Source organism: Notechis scutatus, chromosome 1 (genome assembly GCF_049901735.1).
Source record: "Notechis scutatus isolate UNSWTSFEM ecotype Mainland chromosome 1, rNotScu1.2, whole genome shotgun sequence".
Taxonomy (NCBI): Eukaryota; Metazoa; Chordata; class Lepidosauria; order Squamata; family Elapidae; genus Notechis; species Notechis scutatus.
In genome coordinates, this window is record NC_142009.1 from 61,677,558 (window position 1) to 61,703,716 (window position 26,159).

Sequence of the window (26,159 nt, forward strand, 5' to 3'; positions counted from 1 at the left end):
TCGCATGTTTAATATAGGCCTTAATTTGGGGGAGGGGCTTAATTTGATTTTATGCCTATAAAACATGCTGGGACTTCCTATTGGGGGAGGCCGTATTGTTGGAAAAACACGGTAGTAAACTGTTTTGAAAGCCACTCAAATCTTTTCGTCTCTGAATTAGGGTTAGGGTTTTATATTCCTAGATCAGTCTTCATGATGCTCCTTATATATTTCCATGGTTTCCTTATATATGTCCATATATTTCCATGGTTCCCTTCCATGTTTTCCAGGACATACAGGTAATCCTTGACTTATGACCACAATTGAGCACAATTTTTATGTAGTTAAGTGAGACATTTGTTAAATGAGTTTTGTCCCATTTTATGACATTTCTTGTCACAGTTGTTAAGTGAATCACTGCATTTGCTAAGTTAGTAACCCGGGTTGCTAAGTGAATTTAGCTTTCCCATTGTCTTTGCTTGTCAGAAGATTGTAAAAAGTGATTACAAAACCCTGGGACATAGCAGCTGTCATAAATATGAAGCAGTTGCCAAATATCTGGATTTTGATCATTTGACCATAGGGATGCTGCAAAGGCCATAACTGAGAAAACTGGTCATAAGTCGCTTTTTTCAGTTTGAATGGTCTCTAAAGGAACTGTTGTAACTCAAAGACTATCTGTACTTTACTATTTACATCTACTCTCTTTAAACTTCAATCCATGTATTTAACCCTAAGAGCCTATGATCTTTTCATGCACCTGAAAATAGTAACTGGATTGCATTTTTCCTTTTATTTTGTATTATGCAATCTACTTGATTTCATGTGTAGAATCTGCATTGATGTTGTATGTATTATTAGCAATAAAACCATCTCAGTAAACTTCAGGTAACCTATCTCCTATATCAGGGATCGCCAAACTTTTGGACCTCAGGGACCACCAAACTCATAATTTTTGATCCCAGGGACCACTAACCGGTTCTGTGGCGTGGCCTAATTGGTGGGTGTGGCTTGGTGGTCATGTGACTGGCTGGGCATGGCTTGTATGTAAATATTATAAATATTTATAAAAATATTGAATTTTTTTTATAAAAAAGCAACTTTTACCCAAAATCAGGCAAAGCAGGCAGGCAGATTGAGTTGCTCACGGAATCATAGATTCATTCAGAGATCTATCTATCTATCTGCCATTGGCTAGCTCAATCTGTCACATAAAATTTGCTTGCAAGCAAACTCACAAAATTAACTCACAACACACCATGTATTGTAAATATTGTTTTTATTTAAAAAAGAGCAATTTTTACACAAAATCAGGCAAAGCAGGCAGATTGAGTTGCTCACAGAATCATTCAGTGATCTATCTCTCTGCCATCGGCTAGCTCAGTCTCTCAAATTTGCTTGCCATGAGTTTGCACTGAATTTGCTTGCAAGCAAACCTTCAGTCCTAAGGGAAGTTCGGCTGTATTTAAAAGCAGAGCCGAAGATCTAAAGACTGGATAGAAAGCAAGAAATCCAACCATTTCCTGCTTCCTAGCTAATCTAAATCTCCCGGCACAGCAGAACAGATGATGGTCAGAAAAAAGGAAAAATAGCAATTTTAGCAGGCAAGTTTTCCGGGTAAGGAGTGAGTGGGCGGGGAGTGTTCCCGCGGGCCATGTGGGTGGTGCAGCCTTGTGTTTCTGCGCAGCCTGGATTAATTGCTTTGTGGGGGTGCTCTGGGGGTGAGATTTCTCTGTGGCCCACCAAAATTTTCTCAAGGCCCAGCGGTTGGCGACCGCTGTCCTATATTGTTGCATTTACCAAATCAAAGAAATTCCAATTGCCTCCTGAAAAAGCATCTTTGGGACAATTATGACCTTGATGACTGAGAATCTCTACAGACATTTACCAAATATTTTTTTCCTATGCTTCTAGAATCCTCTACTTCTACCTAACAACTAAATTGAGCTCAGAAGAGGAAAGCTTTAGCAGCAGTCTGAATTGTTGTGTCATATCAGTTTTCTTTTCCATTATCTTGTATTAGACACTCAGTCCCATGTTAGCTCATGTTAAAATGCTGTATCAATTTAATAATGATGTCTTCTCCATTGTAATGATTTCATTATCTCAGGGTGATTAGAGGTCTTTCTCTGTCAGTTCTAAAGAGTGATTATCTCTACTTTTTTCCATTTATTGTTCTATCCAATTACAACCAGTAGTATTGAATTGCCTCTGACTTAGTAGTTATCAATATTTCTTGAATTCCCAATTTCTGCCAATTGCATATAAAAGAATGTACTAAAGGTTAACACAGTAATTATTTTTAGTCTTTAATTATAATTACCGTATTTATCGGCGTATAACACGCACTTTTTCCCCTGAAAATAGGGGGCAAATGATGTATGCGTGTTATACGCTGATATATGTAAGAAGCCTTCGGTGAATGCTGCTGGGATCGGGGATCAAGGACACAAATGAAAGAAGGGGAGGGAGGAAGCAACCGAAGCCTGTCCTTCTCTCTGGGTCAGCTCTCTCAGTCGCTCTCGCTCCTCCACCAGCACAGGAAGAAACTGCTTCAAAGAAGAGCGGGGGCTTTTCCTGTCGCCGCAGCTTCCTGAAGCGCCCGTTTCTCCCCACCCCCACCTCCGGTCCGGCCGCGCCCGCCCGCAGTGCTCCGTTCTGCCTGCCTGCCTGCCTTTCGTTAATGGTTGAATCGGAACAGCTTCGCTGAGTAAAAGAGGCGAATAGTTATTATTCTCAGCCGAAGCTGCTCCCAAACAACCAGAAACTAAGGCAGGCAGGCAGGCAGGCAGAATGGGACACTGTGGATTGAAGCGCGCGCGCTGGTGGAGTTTCCATTATCTTGTATTAGACACTCAGTCCCATGTTAGCTCATGTTAAAATGCTGTATCAATTTAATAATGATGTCTTCTCCATTGTAATGATTTCATTATCTCAGGGTGATTAGAGGTCTTTCTCTGTCAGTTCTAAAGAGTGATTATCTCTACTTTTTCCATTTATTGTTCTATCCAATTACAACCAGTAGTATTGAATTGCCTCTGACTTAGTAGTTATCAATATTTCTTGAATTCCCAATTTCTGCCAATTGCATATAAAAGAATGTACTAAAGGTTAACACAGTAATTATTTTTAGTCTTTAATTATAATTATATATTATATATAAAAATGTCAATTGTTTTGTTATATACAGAAATAAAACTAAAATAGATATGGAAGATGGCAGCTTAGACATTTATCATCATAAAATTGTCAGACATTGTGGGGAAACCCTGTGCTTTTCTGTTCACATGTAAAGCATAGAAGAAGGTTCAGAATGTGGACAGAACAAGACAGTATTTTATAACTCATGGAATTTATAGTTCAGCCATTGTCTAAAATGCGTGCTTTCATTAGCATTTTCTTAATGTATTGAAATAAATATAAGAAATTTTAGTCAAAATCCAATTAATGCAAAAAATATTTCAGTAAATAGTATTCTGACTTTTTAAAAAACGATTGTCAGATTAGAAAAGGATTAAAGATATATGTCTGGTTTTTCCCCCCATTTTGCTCATTTGTCATTAGGTATTACTGAAGATACATATTTATATATGTATGTGTGTGTGTACGTATATATATATATTACACATACATACATATTTATATTTATACACACACACATACATAATTTTAAGGTCATGTCTTGGAAATATCATCATTTTTAAATGTTACTGTGTCATAATATGTTCAGTCTATTGACTACCTGTTGCGTGATATGAGCCAGAAAGAATAATATGAAATTTATCTACCTATTTTTATTATTTTGAAATTTTTATTTATTGAATTATTTATTCAATTTCTATAGCCATCCAACTTAACCAAGTGATTCTGGGCAGCTAACAATTCTAAAATTATAAAACAATTTTAAAAACATTAAAACAAACATTTTGTTTCCTTCAGCATTGTATTTAGATTAATATGGATTGTTTTCCATTCTAATGATACATTCAAGTTTATGAAGAAATAAGTTCTGGAAAATATATATAATAAGATATAATTCATATTCTGTTTTCCATCTTATAGGGTGTTACATATAATATTTAGTTGAAGAACAAAAAAAAACCTTCAGAAGCAAGACAGTGTTGTTTCTGGTAGTGCATTTTTATAAACAAAGTGATACAGATTGAAACAGAAATACCATAGGGAAAATCCAAGGGAACCAAAAAACCTGAAATGCTTCATGGAGTGTCATCCCTTCCAGATGGTGTTTTTAATACATTTATCCGATGGATATGAAAGACAATAATGAACATTCAAAATGGGGAGTGGCAATCCTCTCTTGGGAACTGAAACAGCATGATAGCTTCTGTGTGCTGAAATTATTTGATTAATCTCTAATATCCTATTGTATAAAATAGTGCAGCAAGCTTTTCCTTGGCATGTATTAAGAAACATAATGGACAATATTACTCATAAGTAGTCCAAAAGATCATTTTTAATAAATATAGTTTGTTTTCATATAGACAGGGGAGTAATTAAACAATAAAAGCAAGTTTTAGGAACACCTTAGAATAAAAACACACCTTATCAAGTTTGATTGATTAAATTCATTTATGAATGAAATCCTCTTAATGTAAAAGCTATTTAGAGTAGCGATTAAGGTGCCAGCTGAGAGCCCAGGCAACTGGCACCTTAGGCATTCCCCAGTCAGTCACTTTCAGCCAACTGACCTCAGGATTGCAGTTGTGGGCAAAATAGAAGAAAATATTGATATGTTCCTTCACCTTGTCTTATATATGCAAAAAAAAGAGACTAAAAATAAAAAAATCTTCAGGTATATAACATCAATTGAAAATGTGAGAAAAATGAGTTAATAGATAAATAATTACGCTGCATCTTCTTGTCTTGAATTTTGTTTTTAAAAACTGGAATCTGTACAATGCATGTTTCGATTCAATAGAAATTTAACAAAACTTCAGATGCTTGGAAAGTAACAGAAGAAGGACTGTTTAACAACCACACTTACATTGTGGCTATGTCTATTACATGTCTGGTGTGATGGTTATTGGTCTCTTTATTTCTCTCCTTGACAGTCTATTTAGCTTCATTCACTTCTTCGAAACAATTTTTGATTATGGATTTTAAATGCATAATTTAAGTTTGTTAATCACAGTAATTGTTACAATATGTCTAAATGTTTGTTTGCTGAATGTTTTGTTGTATAACTAGTTTGAAGTTAAAAGATTTCTGGCCTTCACTGCTACAATTCACTCATTGCTCATTCATTTTTAATCTTGCCCCTGAAATATATCCGTGTTTTCCTGTGTGTGAGCAACATTTTTGCTTATTTTTATTTTTCCCCAGGTAGAGAAACTGATGGAACTAAGTTGCTTGTGCCTGCCTCTGATTTCTTTTGTATTTTAATTTTCAGTTCCCGCTGAGAATGTTGCAACAGTTGCAGATTGCGCCAGCGTGATTGAGGGTGTGAGCCGTAGTCGCAATGCTTTGTTGAATGGAGACACAAAGAATTATGACTGGGATTCCGGGTATACATGCCATCAGCTAGGCAGTGGTGCTATTGTTGTACAGCTGGCACAGCCATACATGATTGGATCAATTCAGTAAGAAGATTTATTTTTTCATGTAAAAATAGCTCAATAATGAGAATAATGCATGCCTCCTGATAGCTGCTGTGAAAAGTTCATATTTTCATGCTCTGATAGTATTCTTAACATACAAAACCTAAGTTGGAAAGCAAACCAGTATGTGTATGCATATAGACACATTTGATATGAAAATAGTGACATAACTTGAGGGCAATCAATTTATTTTCTGCTGAGAATAGCATCAGAATCAAAATGCCTCCAGTTTGTCTTATTTTATATTGCTGTGTGATTTTTACATCTGCATAGCCTTCAGCTGATGAAATATTTATTTTTCTCCTCAAATTTATCTTATGAGTCAATGTGAACAAAATGAAATGTTAATGTGTTAAATGAGAAAAAAAAGCATAGAATAAAGTTCCTGGGTATCTATGAAGCTCAGTATATAATTTCTGACCAACTGCTACCTCCCTTCTAATAGTATTTTTTTAAAGCTTTGGTATGGGGGGCAAGTTGGAGGAAGATAACGCTATTTATAGAATAAACCAAAGATAAATATATGAATTGCTTAGAGGTCTTTGAGAAGGAAAAGGGAAAGCTTTTTAAAGATGTGTGATAAGGGTTTGGAGACTACTTCAGAATATTCAACTCTAAAAAAGAGTTTAGGATTTTTCTCCATGTGTAAGTTATTATAATATTTTAAGAAACAAAAGGATTTCATCATAGTATATCTGCAATAAGAAACATAAAAGAACACTTCCTTATGATAAAATAAAATGCAAGGAATTATGCTTTCTTTATTTTGAGTTTCTTATAGTTTGATATTAGAATGAAGATATGAGAGGCACTTACATAAATGAAGGACAAAATAATGTTTATATTTCAAAATGCTTGACATTGAAAATATATGCATAAAGATGGCATTTTTCAGATGATTTCCCACACTTTTTTTTGTAACAGTGGTCATTGTGCTGGCCACATTGACTTCAGTGATCCCAGATTTGCTGTGTCTCTCAGTTCCTGGAAATGGTGCAGATCTGCTTTCTTACTGCACAAGATAGACCTTTTCAAGTGCCAGTCATGTCATTTATGCATTAATGATAAATATCATATTTGATGAAAACAAAATACTGCAATCTAACAAAACCCAGTTCTAAAGCATGATAGTAGAAATATTGTGGATTGGGACTATTTTACAGCCTCAACACCTGGATGATTCAAAATCACTGAGAAAACAATGAATTCTTGATTATACCAACAAATCTATAAACTAAGGTATTCTCCAAGGAGTGGAGTATACTATCAAGATCTGAACTGATCTCAGGAAATTGGATCATCTACAAAGAGAAATGTGGATCATTTACAGCACCAGATCAGATGGACATAGTTCTTTTCTTAATTTAATTTACATTTCTAGTTCTAGAGCAAGTAGACTGATATTTTATTTCATGTAAGGCAGAATATTAGCTATTTTATAGCCTTCTGCTGATCTCCATTAATGTCTGTAGTCCTTCCCCTGCTCTAAATATCCAGCATAACCCATACATGTCTCAGAAAGGTGACTTTCTAGAATCTTTGCCTTCATTTCTCCCATCACTTTGTGAGTAGAGGAAACCACACCATAACAATCATAATATCTTCCTTCCTTGAGGGAGGTAGAATTGCAGTTCTCCACTGATAGCTAGATAGCTGGATGTTTCAGGGCATTTAAAATAAATCCTCTTTTTTTCCATAACTTATAATGGGAAAGCTTATCAAAAGCTTTTTTTTTTACCATGCCTAAACAACCACCCAGTTTGACTTTTGCATCCTCCCCACTCCAGTCTTGACATACAGTTTCCTTGGACTTTATTGCTGTTTACCCAATCATATCTCTAATAGGAACATACAATTTACAACTCATTTTTACAAACTATATTTCACCTTTAAGATGTAACAATTCATCTGTTTTCTGCCTCTTGTACGCAGCTACATAAAGGGACAAATGTTACTTTAGAATAATACCTTTTTGTGTATACTGACGAGACAGTTGGCTAGATCTTTTAATTAAACCTTAAATTGCTTATGATAATATAGACATATTGTTATTCAGATGTCACCATTTCAAGTCACCTATAGAAGCCATCTAAACCAGCTGCCAAATGCTTTGCAGTTGTCCACAGTTCAGAAACCTCCCATTTTTTCCAAGAATTGTTAGCATTTTCTGAAACAGCTGGATCATGCCAAAGACTTTTACATTTGCTGTGCTGACCATTATTACTAGAGAACTCATTCCTGCTGCTGTTGGAAGCCACATATGGCTTTCTATCAGAGTTCTTCCCTTCAAACAACTGTCTACAAATCTGGAAGCCAACTTTTTGAACCATTCTCCATAACTACACAAATCAGTCCTGTAGCTGTTATCTATAACTTCCAACCACACTGAAAGCAAATTCCATTTTCTATTGCCCTTCCCTATACCTCCTTATGTAATTCTGCTCCACCATTTCCTCCCAACTTGAAGGAGAGAAACAGTTTGAAGTGGAATATATTTTGGATTGTCAGTATAGGAAAGGCCAATTAGAATATCTGATTCATCAGAAAGGATACCCAGATACAGAATGTTCATGGGAAGTAGCAGATGATGTACGTTCCTCTTATCTATTTTGGCAGTTCCATTTTCAGTGCCCTCAGAAGTCTAAATCAGCTGGTGGATTGAACCCTCGGAATTCATCACCTGCCAACATTTCTGTCATTGAGGGGGAAGAGGACATTGAAGAAGGAGACATTTGAACAAATACCAAGAGAAAAACAATTACAGTGAGATAGAGATTCCTAGAATGGAAGGGAAAATCATGACAAAGAAATACAACAGAAGAGATATCCCTCCATTTCTGCTGACTTTACCTTTTCAGACAGAGAGAGAAGCAGAATGCCCAAAAAGGAAAGAGAGTTCATTAGCTTCAGCCAAAAAAGAAGAAACAAAAAGAGCAATATGCCTTCCAGCCATCCATGATCAGATACGGGAAGGGAAAGAAGCATCTGATGAAGGGAAAGGGGAGGAGACAACCTCTGGTGGTATAAAGTATGAAGTTAATAAAGCATGGACTAGTGATCTTCCAGCTAGACAGAATTTTTCTATAAAGACTAAGAAGCTCATCTTCTAATCTCAAGGTCTAATTTCACACACTGGTAAAAGCAAGAAGGAAATAGACCTTGAATTCAAACTTTGGAGAAAACATATATAAAGCCTGATTTCTGCACATATATGGTTTATGTCCTGTCTGCAATAAAACAACTTACCTAGCATTGTCATGTACGTGAACCACTGCTATAAGCAATGTCCTGATTGCAAAATAAAACATCTGGAGAGTCAAGATTTATTGCTGGGCCTGGTGTGAAGTCTGATACACTTTTCTAAAGCACAACTAGCACATAAAATTTCAGAAAGAATTTCAGTGGGATATTAAAAGGTTGCATTTTTATCTTTGATAGAGAGAACCCTAGGGATCTTTAATCATTATTCACAAAGGCAAGAAAAGGCTGTTTATAAAGTATATAATTTATCTTAAAGCAAAATTATTGAAAAGATTTATGTGCTCAAGTATTCAAGAAACATTATTCTAGGGTATTTTCTAAGCATCTCAACTTGCCATTTCAGAATAATGAGAAAACATTCAACAGAAATAAAAATTCTTGTTCCAGAAACAGACAAACCTGCAGGATTAGTGGTCCAAAGGCAAACTATTAAAAGCAGGACCTCTGACATGTGTAACACTTTTAAATGCAATCTGGAGGTAAATTGAGTCTAGCAGAATATTAGAAAGCGATAGAATTGCCAAATTTCACTGATGAAAAATATCAATAATACAAATAGTCACACACAATATATAATATGTATGGTCAATCACGTATATATTTTAAGATGGGATAAAAATATTATGCTCAATAAGTCATAGTATAGAACTGGGATTACTAACCAAGGAAGATTAACTTTATGACTACTCATTTTTAAGGTATAGCTCTTGTGCTTCACTTTTTTTAACAGGTGTACATGTTTTCCCTTAAAGGAGTAGGCTCAGAGAGGCTTTCTAAAATGTGAGTGGATGTTATCCCATTTTTATTAGAGTCATTGTTATATATTTTAATTAATAAAACATAAACAAGGTTGCTGCAAGAAATGCAAATGTTTAATATTCTATATAGTGTATATATTGATGAAAGTGAGCTGGCTGAGTTTGCTGTGCCCCCAGCAAGCTGGTATTAAAAAACAGTTCATTGTACTATTGGGAAGATTTCCTAATATATGTGGAAATACATCCTTCTGCCCCCCTTTTATTTTCTTTTGACCTTAGCCTATCAATCACATAACTTGGCTTTTTCAAGCTCTTTATTCCTATAATTGCTTTCTTTCGAAGTTTTAAGAAATTTAGCCACTGGATACAACAATGTATATTGGAAAATATATAGTTATCTGGGACACATGCAGTGATAGATTGAAAGAGCAAATAATGCATGTTAAATTATTGTGAGGTATCAAAAATGGTAGAATCATGAAATAACATTTTTTAAATGTAGATGAATAGTCCTGTTAGTCTATTTTGCAAGGGGAAAAAAGCTATGCACAGAAAGACTGAAGGTCTAAAATATTTAGCATGGCAAAAGCTGTTGAGCCTTATTCATTTATTAGCTCTGTCTTCTATCTTTCCACCAAAAAACGGCTGATTCTCAACATAATAAACAGATAGTATTATGCATACTGATCTTACCAAAGGAATAACAGAATTCAGAAGTTTGTAGAAAAATAGTTTATTATACCAGAACATTCCTTTGAAAGATGCAGGTGTTCATTTAATTTTTGCTCTTGTGAAAAGTTAATATATTTATTCAGCCTGTATTTAACATTTAATTGAATTGTTACTGAGTTTAGATTTTGCATTCTATTTTATTCATTCTATCTATTTATGTTTTACAAATTACTCATTGTTAACCATGTGTGGCATCTTTTATTGCTGTCTAATCTTAACCCATGCATGCAACACTTGCCAACTGAGGAAAGCATTTCTCCTCCTTCATAAAAATGTAGGCTGTAATAAATCAGTAATTTTTAACCTGTTACAAGACACTTTATACTCATCATGACATTTTGGAATAAACTGCATTTTTTACCTGACTGGATATTTATAGTTTTACACAATTGGCATACTTCCAAGAAACTAATATAGCTTCAAGCACTGCATACATTATCTATCATTTTGTTAATACGGGATAAATATTCTGTAATGATCAACCATTCTGCTCTTTACATAAATGTTCCATATATGTACATAATCTTTTTGTTCTGAGACTCTCCCCTGCTAAGTTGGTTTTTTAGTTAAGGTATTAAGCAGCAAAATCAAATTATCTACTGATGTTCAATTCAAAATAATTGATTTTTTTTTTGTATAATTTCTGTTACTCTGACAATTTGAATCAAGGAAACTGCAGAGTCCCCAGTTATAAAAAATGATTTCACTAGAAAATCTAATTAGATTATTTCCTTTTTTACATGTTTTTGTTTCAGTACTTGTAATTCTTCAAAAGATTTATCCATAATTAAAACTTCTGCATTGATTTACAACTATGTTTATAAGCTCAATACACATTCGAGATTCTGTCCTTAAATTGACAGATTTTTTAATAAGCAAGTTAGCTACAGTCTTGATAAAAGCAACCAAAAGACATTTGTGCTAAACAAAAAGCCAGTGAGTGAGAAAGTAGAACTTTAGATAGCTGGATGTTTATTCTAACCAAATGTGGAGTGGTGCTTTGGGGAGCTTTAATGGAATCAGCTCTGAATTTTTAATTTGCAGAAACTCAGCTTTAATGAGAACTAAAAATCTCTTTTTTCAGAGTTCTTTTATTTTGGCTCTTAAAATTATTTATTAATAACACCCCAGGTTTATATAGAGGGTTCTGCAGTAGGTTTTGGAAATCTTGTTTGCCAGTATATCAATCTAATCAATATTAAAAGATTTACAGTTCTGCAGAATGAAGCTTTTTCTTATTTTATATAACATTGAATATTTTTATAAAATAAGCCCAGTTCTAAATCAGTGGTTATTTCAAACGAATAACTTTCTTTCCTTAAAAAAAGCACCAATTTTTACAACAATCCTTCAGCATTAAAACAAAGCATTTAAGATAGCTACTAGTGAAGAATGAAATGGTTTTGTAGAAGCAATACTTTTTTCATCAGTTGAAAACAAACAAGGAGACTATTGGGGAGGAGGTGATTCATCATATGAAATATAAATAGTCTAAGAAGATTGTTATAATTGCCAGTGCAAATAACATCTTTTTTCGTAGGTTTTAATTAATATTTGCTTATTAAACTTCAAGTGTCCATTTATCCAAGCAGTCATTGTTCTTCAAACTTAAAAAAATAGGAAATTCCAGAAGATTAGGGAAGGATGTTCTAGCATGCCTAATGAGTGAACTATGAAAGCTGCTATGGTTATTGTTGATAGCTTTTAAAAATCATCTATTGCTATTTATTATTTCCAAGATCTAGAGAAGCGTGTGTGTGTGTGTGTGTGTGTGTGTGTGTGTGTGTGTGTGTGTGTGTGTGTGTAGAAACACACACACACACAATATTTGGAATTCTGAGAAGATCTCAGGGCCATTTTAATAAAAAGTGCTGCCAAAAAACAAAACGGCTTCAATTTAAAGTGCCTCTTACTAATCCCCATATATACAAAACTGATTGATAAATTCAGTGCACAGTAGCTTTAATTCTTTTTCAGAATCACTATGTGCTAGGAAATCTGAAGCGGGATAATATTGGAAAGCCAGATTATCAAAAACATCCTTAGTACAAGTAGTCCTCAACTTACAACAGTTCATTTAGTAACTGCTCGAAGTTACAACGGCACTAAAAAAAAGTGACTTATGACCATTTTTCACACTAATGACCATTGCAGCATCCCCATGGTCACATGATTTACATTTGGATGCTTGACAACTGGTTCATATTTATGACAGTTGCAGTGATCTGGAGTCATGTGATCACCTTTTGCGACCTTCTGACAAGCAAAATCAATGGGTAAGACAGATTCAATTAACAACCATATTTCCTGCAATGATTCACTTAACAGCTGTGGCAAGAAAAGTTATAAAATGGGGCAAAACTGACTTAACAAATTTCTCACTTAACATAAATGTTTGTGGTCGTAAGTCAAGGACTACCTGTATTTGAAAGGCTTACCTGTATGTTTAAATTTTTGGTCTTGAAAATTTAAAGCTAAATAATACATGTTATTTATGACAAATATTCTGCAATTAATTTAAAAGCTCAATTATTAATACAAAATCCCATATAGAGGTGACCTTTGAGTTGTTTATCTGCCCTTCAGATTACTCCTCTGGGATTGTGACGATAGGAGCTACAGCTATTACATTGAAGTTTCTACAAATCAACAGCAGTGGACCATGGTGGCTGACCGAACAAAAGTTTCTTGCAAGTGAGTTTCATTTAAATATCTAAATGTCTGGATCAGAAAACATATACATAATAAATACAATAGAAGTTTTTTTTTAAAGTTTTTATTTTTTACAACAAACATACAAACAAAACATAAAAACATAAAACCCTCTTTCAATTATATACATACAGTGTGTCAGTTTGGTTACAATCTTTTGTGCTATCCTTTTTTAACCATTACTCACAAGTTATATAAATTCTCACCTTATCAATCTAGCTTGTGCTTATATAATATCAATTATTAAACATTCATTTGACTAAACTATTTTTCCATCATTTTATACGAGATATTCTAAATTTCATTATGGTTTAATCTTATACATTCATCCAATGGTTATATATTTTATATTGTATTCTATATCAATCTATTAACTTTTATTGTAAGGCTTACTAATCTATTTCTTTACCATGTCTTTTTATCTAACCATTGATAAAATAAATCCCATATCACATAAATTGTTTATCTTCTTGTTCTCTAATTTCAAATGTCAATTTACTCATTTCAGCAGTCCATAATTTTCTTAATAATTTCCTCCTGCATAGGTATTTTTTCATTTTTCCAATTCTTAGCAAATACAATTCTAGCCGCTGTTAAAACATTTACAATCAAATATTTCAATTCTTTACGGTATATTTCCGGTATAATTCCCAATAAAAATATCTCTGGTTTAAAGTCTATGTTTTGTTTTATCATTTTTTCCAACCATGTGTGGATTATAGTCCAATATCTTTTTGCTTCCGAGCATGTCCACCACATATGGTAATATGAACCAGGTATCTGATGTCATTTCCAACATTTATCCGATTAATTCTTGAACATCCTCCCGATTCTCATCGGGGGTAAGTGCTACCTATAAAACATCTTATACAAATTTTCTTTATATGCGGTTGACATTGTCATTTTATAATTTTGAGATCACAATTTTTGCCATTTATCTAGGTCAATCCCATATCCAAAATTTTTCCCCCACGCAATCATTGTTTCTTTTACTTGCTCTTCCTCTAATTTAAACTCCAGCAAATGTCCATAAAGTTTTTAAATTACTTTTTCATCAGTACCTATCAAAATTTTATCTAAAATCAGTCAACTTATCATAAATACCTTCTGTTTTCAAATCTTTATCAAATGTAGATTGTATTTGCAAATATGAAAAGTAATTCATTTTTACACCTTGTTCTTCCAACGCTTGCATAGATTTAAGTTCACCCTTTTCATTCAATATCTCACCATATCTAACTGTTTGTTCCTTTTTATATATTATTGGATAGGAAAAATCTTCAATAGTAGATAACCATAGTGGAATTTTTAAATAATATTGCTTTTTTTATCTTCTCCCAGTTTAGAAACAATGCTTCTCGAATATAATGTCTTCTAAAATACCCCTGCGTTTTAGTTCCCTTATACCAGAGGAAGGCATGCCACCCTAACAGCAAGCCATGTCCTTCTAATTTCAAAAGTCTAGTATTCCTTAGTCTTATCCACTCCTTTACCCACATCAAACTCGTCGCCTGGTAGTATAATTCCCAATTGAGCAAAGCAAAACCTCCTCTTATTCTTGCATGTTGTAACAATTTAAGTTTTATTCTCGCTTTCTTCCCCTGCCAGATGTATTTTAGCACTATTCTGTTTAAGTCTTCAAAAAATTATTTCCCTAATCTGATTGGAATTGTCTGGAATAAGTATAAAATTCTAGGCAATACATTCATCTTAATTATAGATATTCTCCCAATCAATGATAATGGTAAATTTTCCCATTTTATCAAGTCTGTCGCAATCTGTTGTTTGAGTTTAAGATAATTATCCTCCTTAAGTGTGCTACATCTTGATGTTATATGTATCCCTAAATACTTAACCTTATTTGTGACCTGGATCCCCAAAACTTCCTCCAATTCTTTCTTTCGTCTTGCTAACATGTTCTTTGTTAAAATCTTTGTTTTATCTTTATTTATTTTCAAACCTGCTACTTTCCCATACTCTTCTATCTTTTCTATCAGTTTAGGTGCTGACACCAATGGATCCTCTAATATGAATACCAGGTCATCTGAAAAAGCTTGTAATTTATACTCTTCTTTTTTAATTTTCATTCCTTTTATTTCTTTTTTCTTCTCTGATGTTCCTATTCAGCACTTCCAGTGTTAACACAAACAGCAGAGGCGACAGTGGACAGCCTTGTCTAGACTCTTTTCTTATATCTATAAAGTCTTTTAATTCTCAATTTGTTATAACCTTTGCAGTTTGTTTACAATATATCGTTTCTATGGCTTGAATAAAATTTTTACCAAAGCCCATTTGGTCCCATTGTAGCAGCATAAAACGCCAATTCACATTATCAAAAGCTAATAAAATTCCACTGGCAAACCATCCAGACCTGGTGCTTTCCCAATGTTTTGCTTTTTTAAAGCTAATAGAAGCATTTTAGAGATGGTGTTCAGCAGGTTCTGACCAGTTCTGGAGAACTGGTAGCAGAAATTTTGAGTAGTTCAGAGAACCGGCAAATACCACCTCTGACTGGAGAGTTTACAGTATCCTTCCCCTGTCATGCCCACCAAGTCACGCCCACAGAACCGGTAGTAAAGAAAATTGAATCCCACCAATGAAGCTTTTGTATTGTATTGTACTTAGGCCAAGATCAAAGTTAAGAATTAAAATTTTGTGAAAGAGCTTTCATAGTTATTCTATAAGCATTCATCCTTTGAATCACAGTACAGAAGGACATTTCTGGTGAATCCAGTTTAAAAAGTAAATTTTTAAACAAGGACTGTTTAGTTCTGTGGGTTTTTTTAATGTTCTTTACTATGTGATTAGATAATGGTATTCTCCTTCCTTGCTGCTTCCTATTTGCTTAATCCAGCATTGATGAGCTAATCCTTTGTTTATGGAATTAGATTATAGTATAAAGAGTACCTGTAACGTCTCAGCAGGAAAAAATAAGACAACACCATTTTCAGCAAACCTCTTTGATCAGTGAGAGTGCCAAAGAAAATAATGAGAAACAAAAGAGAAGAAAATGAAATTCAGTACACATGTCAGAAAATGCATTTGATAGTCTAGTCAAGTGTGAAAACTTGTTTTCAGGTCTGCATATGCTGCCTTTGGTTGGTTTAATTGTGCTTTAATGTATTTTTTGTGTAAATTAATTTTTTAGAACTCAGAGCCTGAAGTGACAGGTTATTCTTAAAGCCCTCTACCTTTCTTACTAATTGTCAAAATGCTGGTGATGGAAATGTTGGCGTATTTATTATCTTCAGAGAGGAAGCTTACTGTCTTTTTAAATTGAAGCCAATTAATGCATATTCCCCTTGTAATTGTCATTTTAAATGTTGCATACAGGTTTAAAAAAAAAAGTCCCTTCTGGAAAAATTCTGTCTTCTCTACACAGCGTGACAGTAATGAAATAGATTCATGTTCTCTTCTCTCTGAAAGGGCAAATATTTCTGATGTTTGGTTTCTTGGCTCTAATAAGAGAAATATGTGCTGTTAAAAATTGTATAGAAAGATACTAAACCTATTTCATACAGGAAGATAACCAAGTAAATAAATAAATCTGAACAATAACAAACTAAAATAATCCGAATCAGTAAAACCATTTTAAATCTGCCAACCCCAAAGGCCATAATGTCTGAAAATATTAGGTTTGAAATTATGTTGACCTTCTTAGGACAGAAAGTGATCTTCCACATGAGCAATGCACTGAAGTTGATAAATCAAGCTTTTAAATATTCTTTGCCCATTCTCAAACATACTCATGGTTGTCTGTAAACTTTCAGACTGTTCCTAATCTTTAAAAAAATGCATTTTTGTTCTTCCATTCAATTGTATCCAGTTCTCAGAGGCTGCTTGAACTCCTTGCAGTTTTCTTGCAAGGTTTTTTCAGAAGTGATCTGCCATTGCCTCCTTTCTAGGGTTGAGACCAAGTGATAAGTGCAAGGTCACTCAGTTAGCTTTGTGCCTAAAGTGACTCACAATCTTGTGGCCTGATGCCTTAATGACTACACCAAAGTGACTCTTATTGTAATTATATCATCTACATTAGATCAATCAAAATTATTCAACTGATCTCTTTTTGATGCCTGCTTATTTAGTTCTCTAGAACTGGAATGACAACTTTTTTGTGTGACAGGGCTACCTTTAAAAAAAAATCAATTTTGGCTGCTGAGAGAAAATAGTGGGATGACCACATTACTGGAGAGAATATCTAGGCCAATTAACTCCTTTCTTTGGCTTTGTTTAAAAATACAGGAAATGTTAATATATTCATCTAATCTGTCAGAGATTTAATGCAATTATATAAATTGTTTTGTTTTTCTCCAAATGTGAGTGCAAATTTGATCCAGTTTTTTCAGTTGTATTATTGTAAATCTGGCTGGGAAGAAAAGGATTGTGGACTACAGACTTTACCCAAGCCTTTGAGTACATTTATAGTCTATATTCAAGTATTTAGTTTTTCAGTTTTGCAGAGACTAAAATCTACCTCTGTTACAGAATCCTATTTTCAAAACATTGTCATTGCACTCAGGGGTGGGCTTCAAAAATTTTAGCATCTTGTTTTTGGCCTGGTTGCTGAGTGGGCGTGGCCATGGTGGGCATGGCTTAGTTGGCCTCCTGCACCATGGAGGGGGGTTCGTTTTTGCCCTTCCCGGGCTCTGGAGGCTTTCCTGGAGCCTCCAGGAGGGTGAAAACTGCCTCCCTTGCCTCTGGAGGCCCTTGGGAGGCCGGAAATGGGCCTCTTTCCGGCCTTCTGGAACTTCTAGGAGGCCCATTTTTCACCTTCCCCGAGATTCCGTGTGGGCCCTGGACTTAACCTGGCATCCAAAATGGGCCATGTGGGGAAGGGCAGGGTGGGTGGGGCCAGCCAGGGGTGAGATTTGTGCGTTCGCTGAACTGCGCAGAATCTTAGCTAGAGAATCACCCAAACCTGTGCGAACCCACAGTAGCCCGCCTGTGATTGCACTCTATCCAAGTTGTGTGACAAAATAGTTTCCTTTTAAAATAGGCTAACATAGACTTACCGGTTTTACTTTCTGTGTGTAGCAGATGATTAGCATGCTACTGATGAAACCAAACCCCATACTGATGGGTTACCTCCCCTAGTGGTTATCTATAGAGGTTAAAAAGGAGAGGTGGAAGACTCAAGCCCCGGGGCACTCCCACATTACAGGGGCCTAGGGCTCAACCTTTCTTCTCTTACCAACACTGACTGGAACTTGCCATGGAATACAAATGATAACCCCATAATACAGTACCTCCTATTTCCAACCCCCAAAGCCAATCCAGAAGGATACCATAGTTAAAAACCGCTGAGAAATCCAGAGAGTCCATCTCTGTCCAGAGTCCTCCAAAGGACATTGATAATACCACCAATATCATATCAGTTCTGTGCCCCAAGATGACTGACTGTGAAGGTCCAAATAATCCACTTCATCCAAGGTCCTTTGTAACTGTGAGCCAACCACCCTCTCAGCAAATCTTAAAAGGGAAGATTGGACATCGGACAAATACTGTCCAATATTGTGGATATTTCATTCCATGATTATGTTCCAGATCTATGCCTAAAATTAAATATTCTGTGCATGGAATGTTAGAGCAGAAAAAAGGTTTGCATGCCCCTAATAATAAAAGTCTGTCTCTGCTGTCTTCCAAATAGAAAACAGAATTTGCTTTTACTAGGAAGTCTGTAAGCTCCGCTGAGTGTTGATTTCACAGAAACAATTATTGTCAGAAATTATTTTAGCTACTTGTTGTAAACCACTCAGAGAATTTTGGCTATCGGATGGTTTACAGTTTTAAATAAATAATCCTCTGTAACAGAGTTCCCCAACCGTTCCAGCTTTGTAGACTGGGGGGGCGGCGGCGAAGAGGGGATGGTTCTGTACGAGCAGCCAGCAAGTTGTGCAAGCACACTCTATTTGTGTGAGCAGCATCCACGCACGCCCACAGCTCACACAAATGGAGTACGTGTGCACATGCCTGTCTATTGTTCACACAAGTGGGGGTGCACATTGCACACGCTTGCCTGCAGTTTTCACAACCCTTTTGCAAACATTTTACAGCAGCCCAGAGGTTGGGGAGCCTGTTCTGTAGAACAACTTTTTAAAAATGCACATTACTTTTGTAGATAAATATATTCTTTCTCTAGCTTTAAATATCAGCATGCTGTAATGTGTATGGGTTTTTTGTTTTTAATTGAAAGAACAAAATAAGGGGGAAATACATAGAGATGAAAAGGAAAGGAAAGAAATCAGGGACAAAATTAATGGTGAGAAAAGAAAATGGAAAAAAATAATATAAACTATTTGTACAATAAATTATTCTGTTAATAAAAACACCAGAGTCTAATAAATTTATACGTGTGTTGGATAAATGTAACCTTCATTGTAGTGTTTCCCAGAGTTCTTTGTTGTTGTGTTCCTTTTTTATTTATAAATTATAATTTTAAACACTCCTCATCCACTGGAAAATACATTTTGGTTTTGCAGTATTTTATAAAGAAAATAGGCAGCTAGCAATAGAAATAGTTTATTAGGATGTACCCCATTTATATATCTTAGGAAAAACAGTCAATATACCAACAGCAAGATCCTGTAGGGTTGCCATTTTCCATTTCCTCAAAATCAAATTATTTGGCTTTTCATAAAATATGACATTGTATAAGATAGAATGGGAAGTTAAATAATATCCCAGAAGAAGGTGCTGGCAAAACTGTTCAGTAGCCATCAAACAAAATTCTAAAGACTGAAGCCATGAAGCCACTAATGATAAATCTGAGTGAACTTTTACTTTTTATAAAGCTGTTTCCACACCATCAGCAAAATCTTGACATATTACAATTGTTTCATATGATCAAAGTCAGTATATTATCCAGACTTTTTTTTTAAAATGAATTATATAAGTCACAAAAAAATGAAAATGGTTTTTTGTTTTGTTTGATGTGTGTATATATGTGTATATGTGTGTGTATTTTGTGTGTGTGTATGTGTGTATGATAATTAAAAAAGAAGATTATTAAATATTTCCTATTTTATTAAGTAAACATTCATATTATTGTGTTAAACTATATGCATAGGATAAATGTATGCACTTAGGAAAAATTAAATTCAAAAGAATATGCATGATTAGAATATGAAACAAGGAATAATTACAGGGATAGTATAATTATGGGTGTAAACTGCAAGATGGGGGGTCACTGTAACATCCAGAGTTTACAGTGTTTAAAATTTAATTCACTTTCATTTTTAGCAAAATCTGCTAGAAAAGAAAGACAAAAATTGTATTCATTACATGAAAATACGGGGGGGGACCCTTTGGCAAAGTTAGCAGCAGTTTAATTATGTGATTCTAGCCTCACCTGAACTCCTATTAGCCAAGTTAATTAAAGATAATTTCTAAGATTTTCAACTATATAATAATCAAGTCCAAATATTATAGCAAGAAAGGAAATCTTTATAGATGTTTAATAAGGAGCAGATATTCCAGGGAAAGTTCCTTCCATATTTGGATGAAAAATAGAAGACAGCAATCTGAAAGTCTCGATACAAATCTAATTTCCTGGAAATACTCATCTATGAAAAGAAAATGAGGAAAATGCTAAAACAAAAATTAAATAGTGAATTCTGAGCCCTTCAAACAAAAAGTAAGCAAAATAATAAAATCAGAGTGCCATATAGAAGAGGAAAAAATTCAAAAATTATGTTTGTGGAAAGAAGCCTAAATCTATTCAGACATGCTCAGAAGGCTAACCATTCTGTCCCAAAAGACTAACTCAGGCAAACTTGTCAACAACAGGAGTAAAACTGAAAAAAATAACAAATTTAAAGTAAGAAAATATTTCTTCTCTTGAAGAGTCAGCCCAAAGTCTCAAGGGCCCAAAGTAGAAAAGATTTTTAATTCCTAAGAGAAGAAAAGATAAAGGGAAAAAAGTTTTTTTAAAAAAGATGAATCCCTATAATGGGATTCAATCATTGGATTTTTCTGGTGATCTATTTGATCTATCACTGTATGCATTTGTTTGTATTTCAAACTGTCACCAATGCCTAAATGGGATAACAAACCCTGTAATTTTCATTGTATTAGTAATTGTAGTTGTGTGCCATATACCTTCATCCTTGGTCCTTCATCAAAAGCACTTGCAAGATCCACCACTATCTTATGGTCAAAACTACTGAAGCCCTGCTATTTTTCTACATGTGTGTGATGTCATGGTACATGTTCAAAAGGGAAAGAGCTTGCATTGGTTCAGTGCAAAGCTGGTTTCATCATTTGCACCTCCCTTCTCCTCCTACATTCCCCTAAAGTGTGTGATGTAGCCCCTGTTGCTGAGTTTAGGACACTGCAAAGTGTGCACTCACCAAACCAGTTGTTATGCTGGTAGGATCACACCCCTGATTGGCTGCCATAACTATTTGGTTTAATTGTGAGAAGATAGAGTCTCTTCTGCATAAGCATCAAAATAATGTGTCATTTTTTTATTTACTTAAGCAGAATTGAATAATGGAGAATATAAATTTATTTTTCAATTCAGATCCCATTCAAATTTAGATACATTGACTATACGTCTATGGAAGTTAAACCACTTTTAGCCCTTTGTATACAGACAGACACCGTGAGTTTTTGGGTATATAAGTGTGCTCTTTTATTTCTGTCCAAATAATTGAGAGAAGGGGCTTAGAACTTTAAACTTCTACTTAATAACCATTTGGTGTAACCTTATGATTAATTTCAAAGAAATATCAAATTCTAGCTTTGGAAAGTAATTTTAGTTAGTGCAAGAATTTTTCAGAAGGGTTTAATTGACCCTTTTTTGTCAGCCACCTAGAATAGAAGAAGGAACCCACAAATCTAAAATTAATGATCATTTTTGCTATGAAATGCCACTTAAGAAAATTAAGCCCTACACACCCTTTGCAGACCAAATATATAATGCAGTTAAAACAATCCATCCAGCTACATTTACTTGGAAAATGTAGTGTACAAAATGTTATCTTCCATTTGTTCTTTTAATTTTCATAAATGTTAACCAATGTAAATTATGGGATTTCTGAAGCTGAATAACCATAGTAAAGTCAAAAATGTTAAAATGTTTTTCTAAGTGGTGTAATAGCAACTAGATTCAGCATTTTTCTTAATTCATATTGCCATCTTTAAAAAGCTCTCACTGTTAAGATTGCATAAGTCTTAAGTTTATACAACTTCCTAGTCTAGCAATAAATTATTGTTGCGCATAACTTAAAATATAAGTGCTTATAGATCAGTGGAAATTCACATAATATGCTTAGCCATTAGAACATTGAATATTCAACTTTCAATTCTGTAAACTGTGGAACATATAGAATTTTTCATGGTACAATGAAAAGAGGTGTAGTTTATTATAATACATTAATACATTTGTTGCAGGACATAATTTTTCTCTAAGTTGCTAGTAAAATTAAAAAACCCTCACTGTTTATATATTATTACACTACTTTTGTCTCATTCACCGTGTACTGCTTGTGAATTTAGACATTCATATTTCAAGATTTCAAAGAGTGCTTGCAGGTTTTTTCATTATTTCATAGCTCTTATTTTCAGTAAGACCCATTCTGTCATCCATACACAAGTACTTTGAATCCTGGCAGTATGTCATCACCTAGAATTAGAAAATGTAGCATTTTGCTTTAAAAGTCTAAACACAATTCATGAGCAATTGCTATATTTGGCTTATTCCACAACTGAGAAAAGTGGTACATTGTGGTTTTTTGAATGATTCAGCTTGCAGCATTCTGTGGAATTGTTACACAAGCTGACAAGAGTCCAAAAATTTAAAAAAGGACAACATATTAAGAATCAAAATTATTAAAAAAAAAAAAAACCTCACAGAATACAGTAGTTCCACCATTGCCAAGCTTAGGTACTAAAAAAACCAAGTCATCAATTACCTATCCCATAAAGACAGAATACAATTGAAATGATGAAGGAGGATGACAACAACAGTACAGTATTCCTCAATATTCCTCAATTTATAATCACAAATTGGGATTAGAGTTTCAATTAAATTATAAGGAAATGGATTTCCATTGGATACCAGTAACACAATCTGAATGGAAAAAAATATTCCACAGTGGAACAGGCCTTGAAAGGTGATGGACTCTTCTTCATTGGAAGTATTTAAACAGAGACTGGATCTATCAGAAATGCTATATTGTTTTCTGCACTGAGCAGGATATTGGATAGAGGATCGCCAAACTTTCTTCAGTTCTTACATTTTTATGTGATATAATAAGAGTAACTCACACATATCTTAAACCAAATATAATTTCTCCTATTTATTTTTTCAAGCACCATGAGAATATTAACACATGATTTTCAGAATTAGAGTATGTCTATGTTTGAGTGATAATTTTATAGTTAATGACAGTTGTTTTATCACCAAAGAAATTTTACAGTATTATCTGTTAAATGAGAAACTGCACAAAACACCCAGATATATCAGTATAGCTGATATACCACTTCAGCATGCTCTCTTGTTCTATGAAAAATATTTTAGAGAAGTATGTTCTAATTGTCCTTAGAGCATTAAAAGTAGAGACAGCTACAGATAGTGTGTATCAATTGCATGTAATGCTCTTCAGAGCACAAAACAATTTGCTTCCAGTGAGGATTGATATTGAATTACTGTAGTATCCATGAAAGAATGGGAACAATATTGCAGCATAGATTGGTGTCCAGGTGATAAATTCTGGTCAGAAAAAGATTGTCCATGCATTCCTGACAGCTGTTCCTCATGATTAAATTGCACGAACTGAAGTTTTTATGATTGACTTGTGAGTCAAGCAGTGTGTGATGACCTGGGGCGTGGCACAAAAATAACGAAGTCACCAAAGTAGATAAATTCATTTTAATGCCTCCAACTTGGCCCCAATGTCCAATTATCCTTGATGGGAGATTAAACTCTTCCAAAAACAGTCCACAAAGGGAAGAAATGCAGTCCGAACCCAAAATACAGATAAAGTAGAAATAAAAAAAACAACACAAACCTCGCTGAAGTAATTAACACAACAGACCAGGATAATAACTTGCAGACTTCCAAAAGATAACGAGGCACACACAGTTGGGAGGATGCCAAAACCCAGATAAGCCTCCAAAGATAATGCACGCTCCATTATCTATTCCTCCCTGCGTGCCCTAGGATGAAGGGGGGGTGGGCCTGGGTCTTCCTCTAAATGCCCAGCCAGCCTGTGCCCTTTCCCCAATTTCTTCCACAGCCACTGGAGCAAAACTCCCACTCCCTGTCAGCTATTCCATCTCTCCCTCAGAATCAGATTCCAACTGGGGCATGACACAGTGGGAGTCATTTTCACCCAAGCTCATAACTGTAATGTAGCCTATATGGACATAAGGTTCACCAGCCTCATTTCTTAATCACTTTCATGATTAAATAGCAATAGCATTTAGATGTATATACCACTTCATAGCCTCTCTAAGCAGTTTACAGAGTCAGCATATTGCCTCCAACCATCTGGGTCCTCATTTTACTGACATCGGAAGGATGGAAGGCTGAGTCAACCTTGACACTGAGGAGATTTGAACTACCAAATTGCAGGCAGCCGGCAGGCAGCAGAAATAGCTTGCAGTACTGCATTCTAACCACTGCAACACCATGGCTCTTATAGTTGATTAGAACATTGTTTCTGAAAAGTTACAAACATACTAAGGGGCCAATAAAATTTTGGAATTAATTATGAGAATCCTTCTTGAGGGAAAATGCTGTTGTTTTGGATTCTTTAAAAAAAAAAGATTAGGATGAAAGTCTTGTCCAAACTTTTTTTTTTAAAGAATTCAGTCTTTCGTTCCAGGTGGAATGAAAGTTTACAACTAAAATATTTCATTTAAAAGTACAGCTTTTGTAATTTTAAGTAATGAAGCAATTGACAGCTTCCTAAAATCATTTGATTTTTTTTCATTCTTATGCAATAATTTATATTCTAACTAGAATATTGATTGCTATTGAAAATTGAAAATCATAGTTCATACTAACTGCTGATGTAAGTCTTGTGAATCTTTTAACATCATCTATCTGACCTAATGCAGTTAAAATTGTACAGTATTAAATTATTGATTCATTTTACAGAAGCTTTTACCAGTATAAATTAAATACATGAATCATAGAAATCAAAAAATAAAGGAATTATTAGGTCTTAAATTTTTCCTCTGTGGGGTTATTGTGAGATTATTCTATAAAGTATATTTCCTCAATTTATATTATCAGTCTGGCTTCATAGGTCTCTAATGATATGGCTTTCATTGCTTCCCATGAACAATTAAATCATAATTTAAAAGGTAGTAGTCACAAGTTCTCTCTCTCTCTCTCTCTCTCTCTCTCTCTCTCTCTCTCTCTCTCTCTCTCTCTCACACACACACACACACACACACACACACACACACACACGCACATGCACACAAACACAAATACGCATACACACACACTCACATACATTGAGATATGTTATTTCAGGAAACTTCACTATTTTTTTCTTTTCCATCTCTAGCAGCTCCTGTTCCCTTTTGAATTTTACATTCTAGAATACTACACTTGCATATTTTCATCCTAGTACCATTGATACCTCAATCAATGGTAACTAAATTAATACTATTTTATTCACAATGATTAGAATTTAGTAATTATTTTGAATTATCTTATTCTAGGTAAAGGAGACAAGTTCCTCTACCAGAGTATGATGATAGCTCCAAATTTATCTCTTATCTGAAAGTACAATTAAGGCTTATAACTGGTGCAATCTTTCCCTAATTCCTTTATTTCCTTTATGTGGTTTTCCTCCTCTCAGTGCTAAAATTTATATCAGATATTTCATGTTCACACTAATAAGGACTTTAAATCAGAATTTGAAGGTACTTTAAACATCAGGGTCAATATAAAATATTATGATTGTGTGAAGAAACATGCAGCAGATTGATCTCCAAGTGTTCTTTGAAACATTTTTTCTTGGAAGTAACTCAGCCACAATTCTTATTAGTTACATGGCTTTGTGGCTTTGTTTCTTAAGCTCGTCTTAGCAAGTTGGTTAAATTGAATTCCTTTATGTTTGCTACATGTGGACACTTA

General features: G+C 34.4%; 1 protein-coding gene across 4 annotated transcripts in view; it reads left to right on the forward strand.

The window, feature by feature from the left end:
- The window catches only part of BTBD9 (BTB domain containing 9), a 148,391-nt gene that overhangs the window by 96,630 nt on the left and 25,602 nt on the right, over nt 1–26,159 (forward strand). For all 4 annotated transcript variants that reach the window (XM_087965545.1, XM_026681372.2, XM_087965536.1 and 1 more), the window contains exons 8-9: nt 5,390–5,579; nt 12,935–13,042. In XM_087965545.1, the coding sequence (XP_087821671.1) occupies nt 5,390–5,579; nt 12,935–13,042 (298 nt within the window). The remainder of the gene's footprint in view (nt 1–5,389; nt 5,580–12,934; nt 13,043–26,159) is intronic.